This window comes from Pagrus pagrus, assembly GCF_965226575.1.
Source record: "Pagrus pagrus genome assembly, chromosome: 3".
NCBI classification, from domain to species: Eukaryota; Metazoa; Chordata; class Actinopteri; order Spariformes; family Sparidae; genus Pagrus; species Pagrus pagrus.
Genome location: NC_140187.1, coordinates 34745366 through 34769537, shown reverse-complemented (window position 1 = coordinate 34769537; position 24172 = coordinate 34745366). Strand labels below are relative to the sequence as shown.

General features: G+C 42.0%; 1 protein-coding gene across 2 annotated transcripts in view; it reads right to left on the bottom strand.

The window, feature by feature from the left end:
- Positions 1-24172, bottom strand: part of LOC311255056 (copine-9-like) — a 345151-nt gene that overhangs the window by 215144 nt on the left and 105835 nt on the right. For both annotated transcript variants that reach the window (XM_084349210.1, XM_084349211.1), the window contains exon 4: positions 10307-10410. In XM_084349210.1, coding sequence (XP_084205336.1) covers positions 10307-10410 — 104 coding nt within the window. The remainder of the gene's footprint in view (positions 1-10306; positions 10411-24172) is intronic.

Here is a 24172-nt window from a genome sequence, read left to right as displayed (position 1 = left end):
TAATTTAAAGGCTTCATAGTGAAAAAAATCATTCATCTCATCCGCCATCAACATCATCAACAACTCACTAAGTTTGTCCTTGCTAGAGGGACCCTGTAGCGACAGGCTGAAGGAAGGAGTTGGAATGAGGTGTGGAGTGGGTGAGGTATTATTAGCTACATTCTTGTATTTAAGCAACAACGAACAGAAACATAAATCAGGCAACTCTGTCCATTCCCGTTCATGGTCACTGCTCCCTGCTGCTGCATGTTGTCGTCCTCCTGCTCACAGATGCCACCTGGTGGTTGTTTGGGCACATTGCCGCTTCTCATGAAAACACAATTGATCCGCGTGAACTCGGCCACAACGAAGTAGTACCTACTGTAATTATCAGGATGGACTTTTATACAATCGTTGGTGTATAGTGTAAAGAGCACAGGGGAGCTCACACATCCCTGGGGGGCACCAGTGCTGGGGCGTCTGGACTCAGAAAGAACATTATTACCTCTAACAGACTGTACACGGTTAGTTAGAAAAGACATATCTGTGTTCACCTGTGTCCCAACAGTTAATCACCCTGTGTATTTAAGTCCTTGTCCTCACCCGCCTCTTTGTCAGTTCAGCTGTTCTGACTCCTCATATGTCTGTCCTATTTGGTCTTGTGTCTTCTGTGTCCTTCGCGTTCCTGCTTGTTATTCCAATCAAAGTTATTTGTAATTTTGTATTTTTATGGTTCTTTTTCTCAGTGCTGTATTATAGGCAGCTGGATTTGTTTCAGTTTCTTGAAGATGTTTCACCTCTCATTCAAGATTCTTCTTCAGTTCTAACTAGAGTTGTTCCGATTCCGATGCCAGTATCGGAAATGCCTCCGATACTGCCGAAAATGCCAGCATCGGTATCGGCGAGTACTGGAGTCCAGGCACCGATCCGATACCACGTAATTTATTAGCCTAGCTCCATTAGCTCCAAGATTCTACCGGATACGCGTCCGCTGCATTACGGCTCCGGTACGGTTTGGCTCCGTCGTCCTCGTCCGGCAACCCCCACCAGCTGTGTCTTGAGTCCGCCACAGCACAGCTCCGCCGATCAGCTGGAGTTACGAAACCGAGGAATTCCCGCGATGATTACATAATCGCACATGACCGCAGTTATATATATGTGTTATAAACACAACGACACGAAGTGTTCCCGACTGAAGGATTAGAAGAAGAGCTTGTATTTGTCTCTTATTTGAGGTTTTTGTGCTTGTATCAACACAGAGTGTTTTATTTTGAAAATTATCCGGATGTCATGTTATTATTTCGTATTATTTTACTCTTCTTTCAAACCATCTGTCTTCTCTGGCCAAGATGTTTACATTGTTGTCCTAAAAGGAATGATTTTTCTCCTTCAGATGTCTTGACCTGAGGAGTTGGCCATCCTGTCTTGTGCCATTCGTTTATGGAGAGGTTGTTTTGTCTCCTCAATGTACAAATATGTGCAGTCGTGGCTGCATTGAACAGCAGCAAACAAGATTACTCTGTTTATGCCTGGGTGTTTTGTCCTTAGGATGGACAAGTTTCTGCCTCAGCGTGTTGGTAGGTTTAAAGTGAACCTGGGATATGATGTTTATTGAAGATCCTCCTGAGTTTCTCAGATGTTCCCGTGACATAGGGAATGACAATGGCCGCGTTTCCCAGATTCGTTAAGAAGCTCTTAAGTGCTAAGATCTTCTTAGGAGCGCTCTTAAGAACGCTGTGAAAGAAGGATGTGTTTCCCAGAGTCGCTCTTAGCTTAAGAAGATCTTTCACTAAGAAGGAAATGTAAGATCGAGCTGACCCACTCTTAACAGCCTTCTTAGCGACCAAATGCTCAGTGATCAAGCGCGTCAGGGAAATTTACATCCTCCACTTTTCGAAATAATAAAACAATGCTCAATGTTGAAATGCATACGTGCGTCAGCACTTCTCCCCACTGGACGTGCTGTCAGACCGGGCTGTCCAGGCAAAGTACCGGCTGCCCCGTGCGGAGATCCAACGGCTGATCACTCGGTGTCTCCACACATCCAGAGAGCAACCTGCTGCAATTTTGGCCTCAGCCTGGAGGTTCAGCTCCTGGCTGCGCTGCAGTGGATCCGTGCTGGATCGGTAGAAAGCACTACGCGGCCGTCAACACACCCACACACACACCCGCGCCCACACACACACACACGATACATGCGTAGCCTAATTGCACCTGTGTGTGTGTGTGTGGGGGGGGGGTCCACGGGGTGCTGTGTGTGACTTATGCGCTGATAAAGAGGTGGGTGATCGATTTGCCTGGCATCGATTGATTCAGTTTCAGCAGCACCACGGTGGACAGCTCCCACTAAGAGCTTCTTAAGAAGCTTCTTTGGCTTGATCTTAAGGTTCTCCTAAGAAGGCAGTTAAGAACGCGTCTGGGAAACACCCGTATCTTAGCGCTCCTTCTTAGCCGAACCCTTCTTAAGAGCCTTCCTAAAGTCCTTAAAGGGGACATATTATGCTCATTTCTGCTTGTTGACATGGGTCCTTGATGTCTAAATGGAATGATAGTAACATGCTTTGGTCAAAAAACCCGAAGGATTGAGCACAGCAGGGTTGTTTACACACCAGTTTCCCAGCCCTGCTCTAAGCAGCCGGATTCAGTGACTGTTTTTCATTATGCTAATGAGCTACTGCGTGCGCCGCCCACTTCTTCCTGCCGACCGGAAGACGTGAGGACGGCAACGCGGGACCATGGCAACGAGCGACACACAGCAACTTTCAATAAAGTTGAGAAAAAGAAAGAAGAAAAAAACAACAACAACAACGAGCAATACACAGCGCGGCGCAGCTTTTCTGTGTCCGTGCCTGCATATAACTGATAGTAGCACAGCAGACATGTAGCAGGTAGCCCCTGTCTCCGGCTCCATACAAAGTAGTGATTGCTTTACTGCAGATAACGTTTTGATACTCTCAGGTCTCATGCCAGCAGCTAACGCTACAGGCTGTAGCATTAGCTGTACCGTTAGCTGTAGCCTACAGCTAACGCTACGGCTAACGCTACACACGTATTACATGTATACCAACACACAGAAAAACGGTCAGAGGACAGTCTCCCAGAGCCATGACATCTGCCAAACTACAGCAGCTCCTCGGGCTGTCACACAGTCAGCAGTGCATTCAGACAAGACACGCTTCTAGGAGTTTGCTTACACACTGTCCTTTAGCACAACATGCTAATGAATTAACGTAGCTCACTGGCCGTGAATAACAGAGACCAGTTCATACCGTTTCCTCTGCGTGTTCACCGCGGAACAGCAGCTAAACGTCCGCGAACAACTGACACACACAACTGAGACGATGTCACACCGTCTCCTCTGTTTGTTCACCGCCGAGCAGCAGCTCACTGTCCGTGAACAACTGAGACATTTCACCCCATCTCCTCCCCATGTTCACAGCCGAGCAGTGGTTCACCGGCCGGTTAGAAGCGATAAAATCTCAATATCCTAATTCATTTTCTCAATTCACCGTCATGTTTTAAAAGAGTGCTGATATGACACATTAACGTTTCGTATCATTAACATTATCGTGACTCCTACGGCCAGTAAGCCCAACGTTGATAACTTCACATGTAATGTTGGTTCAGCCTCATATTTACACCCACGGTTAGCGTTAGCTCATGTGCTAAACGGCCAAAGTAACACAAACTATACTGTTTTTTAAATACTTACAGTTCCATCATTGACAGTGGGTATGGATCCATCTTTTAAGGGACAATCTCGTTGCCAGTCCAGCGTTATACTAACCCTGGTTGTTGAAACAGTCCGGCGTGAAGTGACTGGCACAGACCATAACGCTTCTGCTCACTGAAGCTGGGACCCTGATAAATAAAAAGTAGCCTCTTCGCTCTGATATCCTCTTTGGTAGGGAGGGGATGTAGCGAAACATGAGGATCCGTGCATCCGACGACAGAGCAGCAGTGCTTGGCTTTCGGGTTGTACATGGTAGCGGTCAGGCTGTCACGTACAAGTTAGCAAGGGAAAAAAATGGCGGATCCTCGTTCAGGTAGCTGGCGTAATGTGGGAGGAGATACGCAAAGAGTATGCAAATCACCCGGACTGTTACGTAGCAATCCGGGTGAAATCCAAACGGCTCGTTTAGAGACTCAATTCCTGACTCTGCCAGGTACAAAATATTGACTTAGTTGTCAAAACTCATGCTTAGGGGGTGGGGAGGCACTCCGGATACGCAAATATACATACTAAAGCAAGGAAAAAGTCAGTTTTGCATAATATGTCCCCTTTAAGAACGATCGAATCTGGGAAACGCCGCCATTGTTGTTACGTTTTCTCGTCTCCTTCTCTTTGTCTGCTCTGGATCTTTTTGTGGTTTTCACAAAGGTCTAGTTTGGGTAACCACAGGTTTTAAGTGCTCCCCTGATGTGCTTCTGTTCCTTCTCGTTCCCCTCTTTCTTTTGCGGGCACGGTCTCAGCTCGATGGTTTAGGGTTCTGATGACCCCCAGCTTGTGCTCCAGTGGGTGATTAGAGTTGAACAGCAAGTATTGATCTGTATAGGTTTTTTGTACACCTCAATGTTGAGGCTTCCGTCTTCTTCAATGAGTGCTGCACAGTCCAAGAAGGGCAGACTGTCTCCTCTGACATCTTCCTGTGTGAATTTGATGTCATTGTCCACAGCATTCATATATTCTGTGAAGGCTTCCACTTCCCTTGCTCTGATTTTGACCCAGGTGTCGTCCACATACCTAAACCAGTGGCCAAGAGCAGTTCCTGTGAAGGTAATTGAGGCTCTGCTCTCAACTTCTTCCATGTAGAGGTCGGCCACTATTGGGGACGCCGTTGAGCCCATGGCACAGCCTTTCTGTAGAAACCTTCACTGTACTGGAAGTAGGGGGTTGTCAGACGGAGGTCAAGTAAGGCACAAATGTGGTCTGGGACGAAGTTGGTTCTGCTGGACAGAGTGCTGTCCTGTAGCAGCCATTTCTTCACCTTCTTGAGTGGGAATACATGTAAAAAGTGATGTGACATCATGAGAAACCATTGTTTCATCTGTATCCAGTGTTATTTCTCTCACCTTGTTGGCCAAATCCTGTGAGTGTTTGATGTGGTGTTGAGTGTTACCAACCAAAAGAGCTAGGATACTGAATTAATGCTGCTGATGATGGGTCTGAGTGTCGCTCCTTCCTTGTGTATCTTAGGGAGTCAATAGATACATGGGATGGCTTCCCTGGGCTACAGTCTGTAATATAATGGCCTGCCAATGGCTTTGTCCTTTTCTAGTTTTTGCAGATATTCTGTAACCTTCTTTTTGCAGCTACTGGTAGGATCTTGCCTCAGGGTCTCATAGCTGTTAGTATCACTAAGCAGATCAGTGACTTTGTTGTGGCAGTCCGCTGTGTATAGCACTACAGTGCATCACCCTTTGTCTGCTGGCAAGATGGTGATGTTTCAGTCTCTTTTGAGTGATGCCAGGGCCTTCCTTTCCTCAGTAGTGAGGTTGGAGGGGGGTGCTTTTGCATTAGCAAGAGCGGCTGATACCTTCAACCATAGCTGTTCTGCCTCTGTGTCTGCCAACTTGGTGTTTCTAAACAGTCAGTATTCCTTTATTGCCCACAACGGGGAAATTTGTTTGCCACAGCAGCCAAAGGAAAGAATATTTACAAAAACAATAACAATAGCCAAAAATTATCAATAGAAATTAAAAAGGTAAGAAATAGAGTAGACTTCTATATACATATAAACATGATATTGTACAAAATTAACAGCAGTGAATTTTTATTTACAATATAGATAATAAATATGGGTATTAAGAAAATTGACAGTGCAGAGTGAGTTCTATTGGGAGCAGTGCTGATTGTAGAGTCTGACAGCAGCAGGAAGGAAGGATCTGCGATACCTCTCCTTCACACACTTGGGGTGTATCAGTCTGTTGCTGAAGGAGCTGACCAGTGCTGTGAAAGTGACCTGCAGCGGGTGGGACTCCTTCACCAGCAGCGATGACAGCTTGTCCATCATCCTGCTCTCTCCCACCACCTGCACTGGGTCGAGAGGGCATCCCATGATGAAGCTGGCCTTCTTGATAAGTTTATCTAGTCTCTTTCTGCCTGCTGCCGAGATGCTGCTGCTCCATCAGACTACTCCATAGAAAATGGCTGATGCCACCACAGAGTCCAGTCCAGTTTATTGTTCAGGTGAACTCCCAGGTACTTGTAAGATGTCACCATCTCAATGTCCGTTCCTGGGATGTTCACCTGTGTGCAGGGTTTGTAGATGGCTGTGGGGTGTTTGGTGGGAGAAGTCTGCATTGTTCTCTTGTTGGATGAGCTCTCTGTTGGACACATTTTTCATCCACTTTCCTTGTATGTCAGGATGTGTTCTTTCATACTCCCATACCAGTTGAAGGGCATTCCTCCCAAAATGGTAAGCAACATGTTGATGAAGGTTCTCAGGCATCCAGGTCATGGTAATTCTAAGTGCTGTATCATAGGCAACTGGACTTGTTTCAGTTTCTTGAAAACTTCCACATCCATCCTGAGGACAAAACACCCAGGCATAAGCAGAGTAATGTAGTTTATGCTGTTCAATGCAGCCAGATTTGTACATTGGGGAGACAAAACAACCTCTCCATAAACGAATGGCACAACACAGGAGGGCCAACTCCTCAGGTCAAGACTCTGCTGTCCACACCAGAAAAATCATTCCTTTGAGGACAACAATGTAAACATCTTGGTCATAGAAGACAGATGGTTTGAAAGAAGAGTAAAATAATCCATTATTGTCAAACTGGAATGACCGTCTTTGAACAGAGGAGGTGGCCTAAGACATTACTTATCATCCATCTACAATGCAGTACTGAGTTTCCTCCCCAGACAGCTTAACAACCATTCACACCTGGGCTCACCTAGCCCTAGCAACCCACATGAAGGACGGTTGGGTCAACAACCCACGAGTGGCCCAAACGATTCTGGAACCTAGAGCTCACACATGTCCTTAACGACTCTGTAAGGACACACCCATCCAGAGTTTAAAAGCCTGCAAACTCCCCTACAGAACTGAAGAAGCCTCTTTGATGAGAGGTGAAATGTCTTCAAGAAACTGAAACAAGTCCAGTTGCCTACGATACAGCACTTAGAATTAAAAACCTTCATCAGCTTTATGGTTCTTTGTTCTTGGTTTTGCCCTACTTGCTTCTTTTGTTTTGTTGCCTTTTGTTGTCAGCTTTTGTGCTTAGACTTTGTATTTTGTATTTTATGGACTGGTTTTCAGCTTCATTTAATAAAGCTTGCCTTTTGTTCGTTCACCTGCCTGCCTTCTTATGTCGCATGTGTTTTGTTTCACCCCAATATCACAAACATGAGCATCTGCTTCTTGTTCTTTTAATAATGGCAATTATTTTAATTTATTTGTAATAATTTTGTATTTTGTACTGAGACTATGTTGGACAGAAACAGGCATTGTGAAGGCATCATTTTGGGATGATTGTGATGACGTTTCCCACTATTTTTAGACTTTTTACAAACCAATCAATGGATTAATGGAGAAAATAATCAGCAGATTGATCCATAATAAATCACATTGCAATCCTTTCCTATTCTATTGAGTTTGTTTACTTTTAAGTATATTTTCTTGATTATACTTTCCTACAGTACTTTTACTTAGGAAGTAATATTTTCAATGCAGGACTTTTACTTGTAGCAGAGTTTTTACAATCTGGTATTCGTACTTCTACTTAAACATATAGGGCCGGATCTACTAAGATCCCAAATTGCTTGTACTAATCTGTGTGCGCAATCCAGAAATTTGCGTGTGGGGTTGAACCGCGGTTTGCGGGCGATTTACTAAGAGTGATTGCGTTAATGACAACAGGTGCAAACGTGTTGCAAGGAGTTTTGTTATTGCAGGTATTGCGTGACTCCTTCTCGTAGCTGGCTCCAAATCCGCTCTGAGTTCCTCCAACAGCTCCAAAATGGCAAGGCTGGATGGGCAATATGTTCTAATGATAGTTTCCTCATTCATCCCAAAAACGTCTCGGCGTCTCCTTCCATTGTTTCGGCGTCTCCTTCTTGCAACAATAACCGCAGCCATGTGTGCGCAATTACGCATACAAACCGTTTGCACCTCCCTTTGAGACGTGTTAAATATAGACGCAGTGTCTATTGGCAAAATTGCTTTCAAGTTTGATAAATCACTTTGCCTGTGCTAAATTAATATATTTACATTTTCCCCACCCACAACACGCACAATTGTGTGTATACACCCCATGTTGCATATTCATTGCTGCAAACATACAGACGCGCTATGTGCAAGGAGTTTTGCTGTTCCAAAAGTGAAAGGATGTTTTCAGTGTACTACTTAACATCACCTAGCTACAAATTGGAGGGAAAAATAATTCACAAAGACTGCCAGAATCTTCGAAGATGGAACTTTTTCCTACATGTTACTCAAAACATGAGTTGACATCATCATCTGCCACTTGTGATCACCTTGTACAAGCATTTTAGAAAATATCTGACCAGTTTATCACCTATTGCATACAGCATAACGAGCTGACAGAGCTGAAGGACAATGAGAGACTGCTTTTACACTGCTAATTACACTTACACTAATTACACATCAGTTCCCTGGTCTCAGCTCTGGATCAGCTGGTCATGTTATTGTTATAAATTAAAATGTCATGGTGACAAGTCAGAATGTGTTGGTACTTTTAGTATGTGTGTATAACAGTATGACATTACACAGAAGTTGTCAAATTGTGACCGTTCAGATTGTGTGTTTGTACAATATTTCTTCATTCAAAACACAGAGTCACAGTGGAGACTCTTTTGGTTAGGTACACTATCACACACAGTCCAGTCACATAAGCCTGGTATTGTGGTACATGCTTGTGAAAAGGTTCCCTCGATACCTTTTCACATGTCAAGGTTCTCTACATTTCCTACTGCAATAAATGTCATGAGGCTTAGTCAGACCACCTTACCTACTTAGATACAATATGGAACCATCAATTAATGGCTATATTTCTAATGTAATCAATCATTTGTGAAATGAAACAGAATTTCTTAACCAGGTTTATGTGCTTGATTGTGTATTGTGTATTAACCTTATGGTACAGGCACGATCACACATATAACGCAGGAAAGTGACCATCCCCTGCCTGTGCTGAATGTGTGAGAGCAGGATGTGAGGCACACATGCGCCCCTGCTATTGGTTATTGCTGCGACTTCGCCCGTCACAGTTCACTAGTGCCATTTTGTACATTTGATTTGTCATCGTATGCAAAAGTTATATTTGCCCCTTTGCTTGTACAGAATGGAAGTGAACAGGAGGCAAATATTTCCCACTGTTTATTTCACGTGTGACTGTGCCATAACTGTCATTTTCCCCTTTTTTACAAGTGTGTTTGTGCTCACTGGCAGTCTGGACTGAAGTAGAAGGGGCTGCCCAGTAGTCTCCTCCTCGCTCTGTGTGACCAGACACTGTTGGCTAGTTCAGGACAGGGGAACATAAATCCATCCTGGGGGAATAGTTATTAAAGAGCTTATGTTGCACGCCTTGACATATTTACAGTAAATGTTTCCTGTATTCCAAATGTTAGCTATGTTTTTTATTTTGGTATCAGGTTTAGTGAGAATTTCCCTCTCTGGTTTAACTCACACCCATGCAGTGGGTGGGATCAGGAGGGGCATAAAATCATATGCATAGATTGTGGGAGAGTTGTTGTCAGTGGCAGCTTGTTGTAAGGCTGTGGTATTTCAGTATTTGTTTGTTTTTTGGCTCATTAGCCTTTTTTAAAATTTTCCGGGACTTTTGTGTTTTTATCTCTTTTATTGATCTTTGTTAATAAAACCACCGCCAGTTTTTCACATGTACTTCTGCCTCCAAGCCATTTCACAATTCAATATTGTCTCTACATTTACTGCACACATAGCATTAAAGACAGAGACCAACTGTATGGGAATTCTATATGTTACAAATGCCCATGCTAGAAAGTCTGCAAAATAGTCATCTTACACTAACAATGTGAAAAATAGAATTGAGTGATTTTACAACTAGAAGGGTACAATTGAAATCCCATTTTTTCCCATAGCAACCCAATAATCTGCAGAAATGTTTAACATACAGGTTGATACTGCTGATTTCCAACAATTTGATTTTTTCAATTTTTATTTCATCTATTCAAAATGATTTTATGGTAACAATCTTTAACTGGGGCTTCTACACCTAGTAAGTATGAGTCAGCAGGCTTGACTGAAGTCATTCCCCGGTCTAACAAAGGAAAGAGACAGCGGTGCTGTAGAGGGAAAAAAGCTGAGATGTTCCCACTTACACATCAAAGCGGAGGTTCTGCTTCTCTTCAAAGAAGAAATCCAGGACAAACTTCCTCACAAAGTCGGGGTTCAACGTGTTATCGATCACTTCTGTACGACCAAACTGAAGGAAAGAGGCAAGAGAGACAGAGAGGAAGAGAAAGTCAACACTATGCTGATCAATCTGTACATTTGGTGAGATGGAAAAGCAAGAAACCCTGTAGGAAGGTAACTCCTACTGTTGGGTTGTGGGTTTACACTAGGGGTGTGCAGAGCAGCCGATATTTGTATTTGTATTTGTATTTGTTGAGGGGAGAAAAGTATTTGTATTTGTATTTGTATTCGAGCAAAATTCAAAATAGGCGTAACATTTTTTTTTTTTTTGAGTTACACTTCTAATTTTCGTTATAGTGTAAGTATTCTTTAATTATCCATTATAATAATTCTGGATATGCAATATTGGTTGATGTTTTTCCATAAATCCAGCAATGAACATGTAACAAGGAATGTCATTGAAAAGAAAATAACATAACAGCCATTACCTCATCCATGGTTAAACCAACAACTAATAAAATATCATTGTGAACATTATGAACCCCACCACCACCCGTCCTTGTTGGAGGACGTTGAACAGACAGAATAAAAACAAATAATACTTAAAAGAACTGTTCTTTCTAATGCACAGAGCTCCAAGAACTAAACTTGATCTGTAAATAATATGACATAGTAGCCTATAGCTAACGGTCATGATGCTTCTGGCCTCTACCTGGTCTTTTTACTAAACTTAACCAACTCCTTTCTTCATTGCCTAAAACCCAACCAAAGCTTTTTTTTTCTCCCCCGGTCTGCTGTCAGCAGGGTCGCCGGCTGCAGCAGCCTCGCGCCCGTGAAGTGGGCTCAAGCCGCGTTCAGCCGCACTCGAGCGGAGCGGGGGAGAGAAACAATGTGTATTTCTTTTACTCTGTGGAAGATCTCCCAACGGAGTGAGGGACAAAGCAAGTGGGACAGATCTGCCCAGTCCCTGAGCAGCGCGCGTTTCACAGACAAGCCACAACGCAGAGTGTAAACAACATCACCTGGTTCAGCAGCACCATGGACAGCTGCGGGGGCGGGGGGGTCGGAACAGAGGTGTTTTGACCCCCCCACCCCCGACTCCTGAACGTCACTCACTCACTCATCCGGGCATGTACTGGGTCTCATGAGGAAACGTAGCTTTTTGATGTGATGTTTTTCTTGTTCCCGAATACAAATATTTTTTAAAGTATTTGTTCGAAATAAGTATTTGTAAAAAACACGTTATTTGTGCCTTTCCGAATACCGTATTCGGGTTCGGCTCCACCCCTAGTTTACACATATCCACCAGCAAACATTTGCGAGAACTTGACCTGATTAACCTGATTACAACAGAGCTCAAACTAGATTACTCATTTAAATGTCTGATCCAATTATCTAACTTGGAGTAAAAATGACCAGTTACTTTATGTTCAGGCTTTCCACTTGTTGGGAAACATAAATGACTTTGATTTTCTGACTTTTGAGTGACCACATCAGTGATTGAATGCAGGGAGAGCTGCCAGGGTTATTCAATTTCAAACCCAGTGATGTACATAATCATTGTAATTATCTTATTATCCAAAGATAACAAATGATGGCTTTGCTGAGATGATTAATCCTCGTATTTATAGAAGGATGGAGGTAAAATTGATAAAGGCAGAGCTAAATATTACTCAACACAATTATTATATAAAGATATAATGGGCAGAAATTGGAACCCTGTGTCAGTGTCATTTGAGGCTCCCTCCAACAGTGCTCTTGGAAAGGAAACTCGCAGAAGTAACCTTCCTCCACAATGCATCACACGGTTCAATTCATTCCTGATACTGGACACCTCAGGGGGCCTTATCCTTTTCATGATCGATAGGTTATGTTCCGGGTAAGGAATTATTCCCTACAAGGTGTCCATAATCAGGAATGATTGTACTACATGGAGGCAAGAACTGTCCGATGCGCAGGGGAAGACAATCCGTGTATCATTCGTTCATTCGTTTTTCGAAATAAAACCAAATATAAAAAAACGAAAAAAACGACTCCTATTCTCAGTATTTGTTTCCAAAACCAAAATGAAAAAACAGATAACGACTCGTTTTTTCGATTTCTGATTTTGTGCTCACATGAAAAATGGAAAAATTGGATAATGGTCGTTATCCGTTTTTGACCAGACCGTTGCTATCAGGTTGCTATGGACTCCTCTCCGCCCAGAGACCGGCACTACTCTGCCCCTGATTGGCTAATACCTGCTGTAGGTCGTGGGTGTGATTGGTTAGCATGACTGTCAGGATTGGAGTCAATCAGAGGCTGGGGAAGACACAGAGCAAAGACACAGAGGATGGCAAAATGCATGCCGAGATTTCCACCGCGCTGCAGCAGTTAGGTGTTCAGAGATGCTCGGAAATGTCAGTGAGAAGATTCTGTGCTCAACACCAACTCAGGCGAAAAAGACGTCAGATGCAGAACTGGAAACGGCAATCCTATCATCAATAGATGAGGTAAGTGTTCACATTTTTAACAGTGACAAACATATATGATTTTCATATTCATTATTTTATGGAAATAGTTTTATTTTGTTAACACTTGAAGTGCGAAGAAACATGATCGCCAAAAGGTTAGACAAGCGCAGTTTAATGCTGCATTCATGTGGTGTCGGAAGATCTGAGTTCCCAAGTTGGCAAGTCGTTGTGTTCGTTGTGTTTATGTGTCTATAAAGTCGTAATGTGGGAAAACATGGATGTTACAATAGAAGATGAGTTATATTTTAATGCTCAGAGGTATAAACAGACAATTTTGTCAGTTGTTGCACCTGTACATTCCCTATAACCACTAGAATATTGCTTTACCTGACGTGTATTTATTAGCTGGACCTCTATGTAAACAAGGCCTTACTTCAAAGGCACAGGTGTGTGTGAGTGTGTGTGTGTGTGTGTGTGCTTGTCTGTGTCATATGCGCGCATTGCCATTTTATTCCATTGCCCCATAGATTTCAATTAATTTTTTTTATAATGGAAGTCTATGAAACCTAAAAACCCCTGGAAATCAATCTTGTTACTCATCAATGACATATCCAAGACTCACATAATCCCCCCCACCACATTCAATTTGCATTTAGTATATTGGAAATAACCTCCTTTTCATGTGCTTTTTTCACCATTTTTTTTACCAGGGACTCTATTTTCTGGCATTGAAGGGGTTAAAAGTCGGAAATTAATTAAATCAATGGTTTGGATCAATAGAGAAGTGGATTAGAGGATGCATGCAAAAAAAACTGAAAAAAAAAAAATCTCAAATATGCCTTTTTTATGGCATCAAACACGTTGGACACTTTTGTCCAATGTCGTAAATGTGCCAGTAACATGATTTTCTCAGAGTTGGAAGGTGTTATACAGGATTGGGTTTGGAACTTAAAAAAATGAAAAACTAATATGAACCGGAAACAATCGTCAACCTGTTGTTTATACGTCTGAGCATTAAAAAATAACTCATCTTCTTTTGTATCATCCATGTTTTTCCCACATTACGACTTTCTAGACACATGAACACAATGAACACGACTTGCCAACTTGGGAAATCAGATCTTCCGACACCACATGAATGCAGCATTAAACTGCGCTTGTCTAATCTTTTGGCGATCATGTTTCTTCGCACTTCAAGTGTTAACAAAATAAAACTATTTCCATAAAATAATGAATATGAAAATCATATGTTTGTCACTGTTAAAAATGTGAACACTTACCTCATCTATTGATGATAGGATTGTCGTTTCCAGTTCTGCATCTGACACAAGTCTTTTTCGCCTGAGTTGGTGTTGAGCACAGAATCTTCTCACTGACATTTCCGAGCATCTCTGAACACCTAACTGCTGCAGCGCGGTGGAAACCTCGGCATGCGTTTTGCCATCCTCAAAAAGCTGTCCGATAATGTCACAATGATCCTCCAGTCTGGCCATGATACTAGCTACAATGGTTTATTTTGCTGTCTGCTCTGTGTCTTCCCCAGCCTCTGATTGGCTCCAATCCTGACAGTCATGCTAACCAATCAAACCCATGACCGACAGCAGGTACTAGCCAATCAGGGGCAGCGCAGTGCCAGTCTCTGGGCGGAGAGGAGTCCATGACAACCTGATAGCAACGGTCTGGTCAAAAACGGATAATGACCATTATCCACTTTTTCCATTTTTCATGTGAGCACAAAATCAGAAATCGAAAAAACGAGTCGTTATCCATTTTTTTCATTTTGGTTTTGGAAACAAATACTGAGAATAGTCATTTTTCGTTTTTTTATTTTTGGTTTTATTTTGAAAAACGAATGAACGAATGATACACGAATTGAACAGGAATTTATATTTTCATATTGCAATCGAAACTTGAAGTTTTCACAAGTCATAACTCACTTGACTAATAGCTGACCCAATCATTACACTCCCATCAGGTTCTCATGTAATGGAACCATTGTTCACTACACCAGTAAATGGAACGGACCTTAGATATGTAGGAACACATGTCCATCGCCTCTACATTCCATTGAGGTTCTGCTCTTGCATTAATTACTCCTCTCATCTGCAAGCTGACTGTTTTCAGGAAAGAGACGCCATGAAGTCTCTCACCTCTTCACCTGACTTGTTTTGCTTCCAATGAAACCGTCAGATTGACGCATCACAGGAAAAACCCCTCTTCTTTATTTACAGCTTGAATAACCCTTTTTGCCCTCTTCCCCCACTCAAGATGAACACTCCTTTCTCTCAGGTCGGTCGAGTTCATCATCAAATGAATCTCCTTTCAGAGATCAAGAGGAACAGAAGAACTGTCATAATCATGTGTTATAACTTATGTCTTTGCAATTGCAAATTAGGTAACGACTCTGATGTTCTGTGTCTTCTTGTCTTCTTGTGACAAGAATGATCAAATACACTCTCCAGGGTAAAAGCACTCTGGGCCTCTTCTCTGTTTTCCTAGCCCTCCTGCCCAAATGGTTTACGACTATGCCTCTATTATCACACATTCCAACTTATAATGGTTTCTGCACTCATCCAGATTTTAAGCAAGTTCTAAATTATCAATAAACCAGGAATTTATGCTCTTAATTTTAACAGATTAAGAAACAGCAAAAGAAGTTGATAACACTGAACTTTTCCCCGTTTCTCTGTGATGAAATTTGACTGAAATCAAGTTTTAATGTTTAATGTGTCCTGTGTTCGGTGAAACCACAGCAGCTCCTGATGATAAGCCCTGGTACGATTGGGACAGACCTTCAGGAGATCTTTTGTTTAATAAGTTCCTTGATTACCAGTAAATGTTTCTGATATGTTTTGTTTTAACAAGTATTAAGCTAGAACTAGGAGGAATAAGTATAAGTGATCAATTCTACTAGTTCTACGGTATATTCAAATGTGTTTTTATTTTGATCCAGTTTTAATTTCCTTTAATTGTTCAGTGATTTTTAATCATGACATAATCCTTTTTCATGATAGACAAAGTCCATCTATTGAGCCATGGTGAGATTGTGAAGGTGAAGCACGGTTTTGAAACGTTTAAAACTATAGTTTTAGTTAGTTCCTGTGAATCTTCACACTTTCCACTATCTACTTGGAGACAAAAAGCTGGCAGTCCTGCCCCCAGGCCCGCCCGCCTTTTGGAGACAACAAAACAGACATCACTTCTCTCCTCAGTTTCAAGTTGTTTCTCAGTTTTTAAGTTCAGTCTTTAAGTTTCAGTTAAGTTTTGTTTTGTGTTAGTTATTCTTAGTCTCACTCTTATTTTTGAAACTCTTGTCTTTAATTTTCTTTCTTTTTTTTCTTTCTTTTATTTTGAAACACGCTTCAAGACAACAGTATCAGCAGAAGTGCTCACGCGTTGATTTTTCTCATTTTTATATTTTTCGCAGTATTGATTAGCTTCTTTTTATTAAGTTTGTACCAGAACGAAGTTCTGTTTTAATTTTATTATACAGTTAAGTATCTTGTATTAAGTAACAACGGAAGATCCGCCTGATCAACGTATCATCCTCCGTTATTTTATCCAAGAAGTTTAATTTAGTTTACAAAGTCAGAGCCTGAGAGCCACCACTCAAAGCAACGAAGAAGAACACCTTTATTAAAATCATCATCACGACACTACAGCAACTTGCTGTGTCCGAAACCGTGCAAGTGGTTTCCAACGAAAGACAGACTTTGACAAGCCAGAACGGCTCTGACCCACCACGCTCTCAAGCAGTAACTCCCCGCTGGGCATTGAACCAGGATCGTCACCGGCTCGGTACTGGACCAGCCACACTCTTCCTAAGACATCGGACCGTGGTCCCCAAACAGCTGATACCGGACGAGCTGACACTCGGCCATTGGACCGGGACTTCCGGCTAGAGTCGCAAACCACCGGAGAGAAACCCTCTGCCGCTGACTCTGCTAAGAAAGTAGGCTCTCCATCACCCATAACAGCTGGATTCACACATGATAAATGAGTGGTTTCTTAAGGTTCTGATCTTTTAGTTTAAGAGAAATTCAATTAGGATTTGTTAGTATTAAAATTACTCTCGTAATATTTAAATGCTCCAACCTAACTCGTGATCTCACCATCAGCCCATATTCCACTAATAACCCATTACTTAGTTATTCCACATTTCCTGTTATCTGTTGTTATTCATTAAATTGCCATTTCATTTATTTAATCTGAATTATTTAGTCAATAAACCTATTTAACCGTATGTCGTTGTCTGTGCAGGTTTGTTTTAATGTGGAGAACCGATGGAAACTGTGTAGAATTCACTACTTCATTTATGAGATTGAATAAATTGATTTAAAATTGATTAGAATTGATACAAGTTAACCTTGTTTAGTCGGATTTGATTAATTACCTCCGGATTATTCAAATAGACAAAACATCGGAGGTGGTGAGTGTTTTATTAATCGCCAGTGATTAATACATTACAATTATTACTAGTGTATCTCCTACAGATACGACTTAGCAACAGGAGATAAACTAGTCAGCTCAGCTTATTGAACCCTTCGGCTCAGCTATTAGCCTAAAAGCTAGCTTTATGTTAGCAAGATTCAAAGTCAATAACATTATGTACAGTTGGCAGTAAATACAGTACAGTAAATATACGGTATACAAAATAAACAGTGAATATAATTTCACAGAAAGTCTAGCTAGCTAACCAGCCATGATGCCACGATGTTCACCAACAAACAATAGCTTGTTGTGGATGGGATTTGAGTTAATCACTTGTGCTCAGAGGGACAGTGGAGGCTACTTCCTGCAGCTTGTGAGTAACAGTGTCATCGTGTGATGTCGGGAGGATAATGCACTGAAGGACTACACTTCAGATCTTTTAAATTTATTTGTAAGGTCAAGGATTGCAGTCAGCTGATGCCAATGCCACTCCTTTTAGATACAGGTTATAGCGCATTAATTTAACAGTAACAGAGTTTGACTGGAACTACTTGAGTAGTTCCATAGGTGTCCCTACTGACCGAATCATCATGTCGTCGTACTTACAACAACAGTAACCTCTGAATAGACAGCTGGTAGTTAATTTGCATTGCTGAGATATGTGAAACTGGCAAACTTTTCCTCTTGTAAATTCCAGCTGTAACTGTAACTTGTGATAGAGATGTATAGTTAAACATGTTGGTCCAACCTATCTGATGTTTCTGCTGTGCTAATTTTATGTACTGTGTTGCTTTGCTAGTGTCTTTAATATCCACCCAACAGCAACATCTCAGACTAACTGCTAGTTTTGGTTAAACTCAAGCTGTCATATTCCTTAGCCTGCAGCGCAATATGTAGATTAGATCCCCAATCTAACACTAGTAAAAGTGTTGTTATTATTGAGATATAAAAGCACTAAATGTGCATTTTATATGATTGACACTCATACACTTTGAAATAACATCATGAAAAAAAGACCTATCGCTACCTGGAAGTTATTGTAAATAGACATTGCGACTGGTTCTATTTCTAGAATTAAGTGACACCTAAGTGTCCTTAGAAAATACTAAACTCAGTTGTGGAGCAAGATGCTTTTCTCAGCATACGCAGGAAAGCAATAGATTAATTTGCAAGTCTGTGTAAACTGGATTATTATAGAAATGTGAGCTGTTATTATTCAAAACTATTTTTTCTGCAAACTGATACAAACATTCATTTGAGGGGGAGAAGTGTGAAAGATTAACATCAAAGATAAACATATATGCTCAAATTCGTTCAAATTTCACAAAGTTATGAAGGAAGGTGCTAGCTGACTGTAGCTGTCCTTTCAATATTAATGTCTGTGTAAAATTCAGACTGGTTTTTAACTTTCTAAATGCATTAACTAACAAAACTAAAATATTCATTTGCAGTTGACTTTAAGTTGGTTACATCACTGGTCATCATCAGGTGGCCACCAAGTGATGGGAAAACAGCTAGTTTGACTGCTGTACAACGTCAATCAGTCAACACACAAGTGAAACAAGAAAAATTAGAATATCGTGCAAAAGTTCTTTTATTTCAGTAATTCAACTTAAAAGGTGAAACTAATATATTATATAGACTCATTACATGTAAAGTGAGATATTTCAAGCCTTTGTTTGTTATAATTTTGATGATTATGGTTTATAGCTTATGAAAACCCCAAATTCAAAATCTCAAAAATGTCGGCCCTCTGAAAAGTATAATTATGCATATGTACTCAGTACTTGGTTTGGCCCCCTTTTGCATGAATTACTGCCTCAAAGCAGCGTGGCATGGATGCTATCAGCCTGCGGCACTGCTGAGGTGTTATGGAAGGCCAGGATGCTTCAATAGCAGCCTTCAGCTCTACTGCATTGTTCGGTCTCATGTCTCTCATCTTTCTCTTGGCAATGCCCCATAGCTTCTCTATGGGGTTCAGGTCAGGCAGGTTTGCTGGCCAATGAAGCGCAGTGATCCCATGGTCATTGAACCAGGTTTTGGTACTTTTGACTAGTGCTGTCAAGAGATTGGAAAAATTGAGAGATTAATTAATTATGATCTGTAATTAATTCATCTAATTAATCTCTTTATTAATCTCTACTAAAAATTGCTGAGAAAAGCCCTCAACTTGAGGTATTTTCATTTAAATTCATTACATTTTTGTGGCAGATCAAAAGATTGATAAATAACAAAAAAAGTGGCTTTATAAAGTCATTTATTGTTTTTAACAGATGCAGTCCTAGCCATTTACATTCCGCTGTATTTGAGACTAGTGCCAGGTGCTGCCTGCAACCTTTAGTTTCGACCTTTTGTCAATCTCCAAGTAATTAGAAAATAAAAATAAAATAAAACATCAGGTCGATAAAGTGCTGTAAGTTAACACATCAAAAAACAGTAAGAACACTTTTCTGAGCAATACAAGTATTGAACACTGAACTTGTTGCTTTTCCTCTGCTTCAGATAATATAAAATAAATAAAACAGACCCATCAATCACAGTGCTGTAAGTTAGCACATCAAAAATAACATTGTTCATCATCACAAAATAAAGTGCTGAAATAACATCAAGCAATCACTTCTAGTAGGCTACAGATGACATAGCAGCTATGCTGACCACATGCTTCTTATTTCTTCTTCTTCAGCCAGTCGCTGAGACAGACCAGCTTGGTCACATTTTCTGGGAGCAAGGCTGCCCTTTTCTTTTGCACTATGTGGCCTGCGAGGCTAAACGGTCTCTCACAAGGTACGGAGGTTGCCAGGGAGTAGGGGTGTGCAGAGCAGCCGATATTTGTATTTGTATTTGTATTTGTTGAGGGAGGAAAAGTATTTGTATTTGTATTTGTATTCGAGTAAAATTCAAAATAGGCGTAAAAATAATTTTTTTTTGAGTTACACTTCTAATTTTCGTGTGTAAGTATTCTTTAATTATCCATTATAATAATTATGGAATGCAATATTGGTTGATGTTTTTCCATAAATCCAGCAATGAACAAGGAATGTCATTGAAAAGAAAATAACATAACAGCCATTACCTCATCCATGGTTAAACCAACAACTAATAAAATATCATTGTGAACATTATGAACCCCACCACCACCCGTCCTTGTTGGAGGACGTTGAACAGACAGAATGAAGACAAATAATACTTAAAAGAACTGTTCTTTCTAATGCACAGAATTCCAAGAACTAAACTTGATCTGTAAATAATATGACATAGTAGCCTATAGCTAACGGTCATGATGCTTCTGGCCTCTACCTGGTCTTTTTACTAAACTTAACCAACTCCTTTCTTCATTGCCTAAAACCCAACCAAAGCTTTTTTTTTCTCCCCCGGTCTGCTGTCAGCAGGGTCGCCGGCTGCAGCAGCCTCGCGCCCGTGAAGTGGGCTCAAGCCGCGTTCAGCCACGCTCGAGCGGAGCGGGGGAGAGAAACAATGTGTATTTCTTTTTCTCTGTGGAAGATCTCCCAACGGAGTGAGGGACAAAGCAAGTGGGACAGATCTGCCCAGTCCCTGAGCAGCGCGCGTTTCAGACAAGCCACAACGCAGAGTGTAAACAACGTCACCTGGTTCAGCAGCACCATGGACGGCTGCGGGGGCGGGGGGGTCGGAACAGCGGTGTTTCGACCCCCTGACTCCTGAACGTCACTCACTCACTCATCCGGGCATGTACTGCGGTCTCATGAGGAAACGTAGCTTTTTGATATGATGTTTTTCTTGTTCCCGAATACAAATATTTTTTAAAGTATTTGTTCGAAATAAGTATTTGTAAAAAACACGTTATTTGTGCCTTTCCGAATACGGAAATAAATACGAATTCGGGTTCGGCTCCACCCCTACAGGGGAGGCCAGGTACTTGCATGCTAGGGCTGACAGCTTTTCATAGGCTCCTGAGTGAGCATACCACCACTGCAGGGGACAGTCATCAATACTGATGCTGGGCTCTGCTCTGTAGCGCTGCAGCTCTCCAGACTCCATTCCATCTTCTTCTGAGTCTGAGTCGGACCCCAGCAGGAGAGCGCTCCTCCTCTTCTTCTGAGTTGGTTCATCATCCTCTGTGGAGGGCTGGAGAGTAGCTGCTCTTCTGGGCTCTGCTGCTTGGAGCATGTTCTCCAGGCTGGTCCACACCTGAATGAATGAATGAATAGATGAATAGATGGACGGGTAGATGAATGAATGATTGTCATTAATACTAGTGCAGTAGGCCATTTTATTTTATTTTCGTTTTATTGTATTTTGTGAAGCACTTTGTGTTGCATTTCTTATGTGTGAAAAGTGCTATCTAAATAAAGTTTGATTTGATAAATTGGACTCAATAGTCCAGCTTATCCTTATAGTCTTTACGTGTTCCCTCTTTTCTCTTGGAAGACATTTCAAATCCTTGAAACGTGGATCCAGTGCTGTGGCCACCTTGAACCATGTCTCGTCGCCAACAGCTCGCCGTGCTGCCAGGTCCCTCTGGAAGGCATTCTTGAACTTCACCACATAGGCTGGATCATCATCAGTGATGTCCATGACACGGTCCAGATGGCAAAAAGCAGGCAGCACTACAGAGCAAGAGACATAGGCCTCACCACCCAGCAGCTCAGTCACATACCTGCAGAGGTGGATAAGTTTGAAAAATAAACTTAGCTGGATATTTAAATTTAAGTGTAACTGATTTCCAATTTAATTGTCCTTAGAAGTAACTACCTAATGTTCATTCATTTTTGGATTACATATGTGACAGTAGTTTATTTCATTAAAATGGACAGGTGTTTATTTGGGCTTACCTGCATGGTTCAAGTAGGACCTCCTCCAGCCTCTGCAGTTTCCCCCACTCAGCTTTGGTTGCATGACCAATCTGTGGTTGTTCTGTTGGTCCAAAGTAGCCTGGACAGCCTCTCGGTTGCGTAGGAGGCGCGAGACCATTGCGAGTGTCGAATTCCACCTGGTCGGTACATCTTGTATAAGTTGCTCGCCCTTTTTTCCAAGTACAACTTGTTGCTGGTTAAGTTCTGTGGTACTCGCAGGGCTTTGTTTGAAATGGCCAACAATCTTTCGGCACTTTGCTAGTACACCGGCAAACCCACTGCTATCAAGGCAGACTGTGATAGTCCTCTGGAGAATGTGAGCATTGCAGGCGATGTGCTCGTATGGAAGAGCTCTCATAGCAGCCAGCATGTTTGCTGCGCTGTCTGTACCAATGGTGGATATCTTGTTTTCAATTCCCCAGTCATTTGCCACCTTGAGGAACTGTTCGACGCACTTATCAGCAAAGTGCCTGGTTTCTGTTTTCATGACGGTCAGTGCAAACGAGTTGAGGTTCCACTCACCATCAATAAAGTGTCCGGTCACCCCCAAATAGCTGTGGTTGCCAGCTGAGGTCCAGTGATCTCCGGTTATAGCAACAAAGTTGGGCGAATCCTCCACCAAAATCTCAAGTTTGTTTTTCTTTTCGCCGTCGTACATCTTGCTGATTTTGGTTGTCACTGTAGTCCTGCACGGTGGCTTGTATGAGGGGTCATTGGACGCAGTTTGCAACGCCTCTGTTAACCCCTCGTCTTCCACTATGTTTATCGGCCTGCAGTTCATCGCTATCCACTTGGCAAGCACATTCGTCAGCCTGTCGGTCGCAGACTTGCTCATACGCGGGGGTGTTCTCCTCGAGTTTAGTTTGGCGAAGAGCTTTGCTATGGCTCGCTAAATTGCTAACGTTTTCGCTGCTAATGTTAGCTGTGGCTGCACTCGCGACTGGGTGCTTTGCGTTGATGTGGTAGGCTAAACTTGAGCTGCTTACAAAGAAGGCATATCACTATCATTACATTTCCCATTCATTGGACCGACAACTCTCACATGCTCCTCCATTTTCACGTCTCCTCTCCACTACTCACCGCTCCTCACCTTGCCCTCCCAACTACAATGGGAGCCTATCAGCTTATGCTAAACCATCCCAAACACAATGACAGCCAATCAATGTCAGCTTCAGGTTTGACTGACCATTGTTTTCCACCCACAACAACTCAAGCACAAGAAGCCCAACGCATCAAAACGGATTTTATAAAAAGGCAACTTGCATACACTAACAGTAAAGTTAGAGATTAAAAATCAGATTAACGCGATTAAAAAACATAACACGCTAAATATGACTGTAATTAATTAATCGCAATTAACGCGATAATTTGACACCCCTACTTTTGACAGTGTGGGCAGGTGCCAAGTCCTGCTGGAAAATGAAGTCAGCATCTCCATAAAAGCAGCTCTGCTGAAGGAAGCATGAAGTGCTCTAAAATGTCCTAGACGGCTGCGTTGACTCTGGACCTAATAAAGAACAGTGGACCTACACCAGCAGATGACATGGCTCCCCAAATCAACACAGACTGTGGAAACTTCACACTATATTTCAAGCATCTTGGATTGTGTGCCTCTCCATTCTTTCTCCAGACTCTGGGACCTTGGTTTCCAAATGAGATGCAAAATTTGCTCTCATCAGAAAAGAGGACTTTGGACCACTGAGCAACAGACCAGTTCTTTTTTTCTTTAGCCCAGGTAAGACGCTTCTGATGTTGTTTGTTGTTCAGGAGCAGCTTGACAAGAGGAATATGACATTTGAAGCCCATGTCCAGGATCCGTCTGTGTGTGGTGGCTCTCGATGCAGTAACTCCAGCCTCAGTCCACTCCTTGTGAAGCTCCCCCACACTTTTCCTGACAATCCTCTCCAGGCTGCGGCCATTCCTGCTGCTTGTGCACCTTTTTGTTCCACACTTTTCCCTTCCACTTAACTTTCTATTAATGTGCTTTGATACAGCACTTTGAGAACATCCAACTTCTTTTGCAATTACCTTTTGAGGCTTTCCCTCCTTGTGGAGGGTGTCAATGATGGTTTTCTGCACAACTGTCAGGTCAGCAGTCTTCCCCACGATTCTGAAT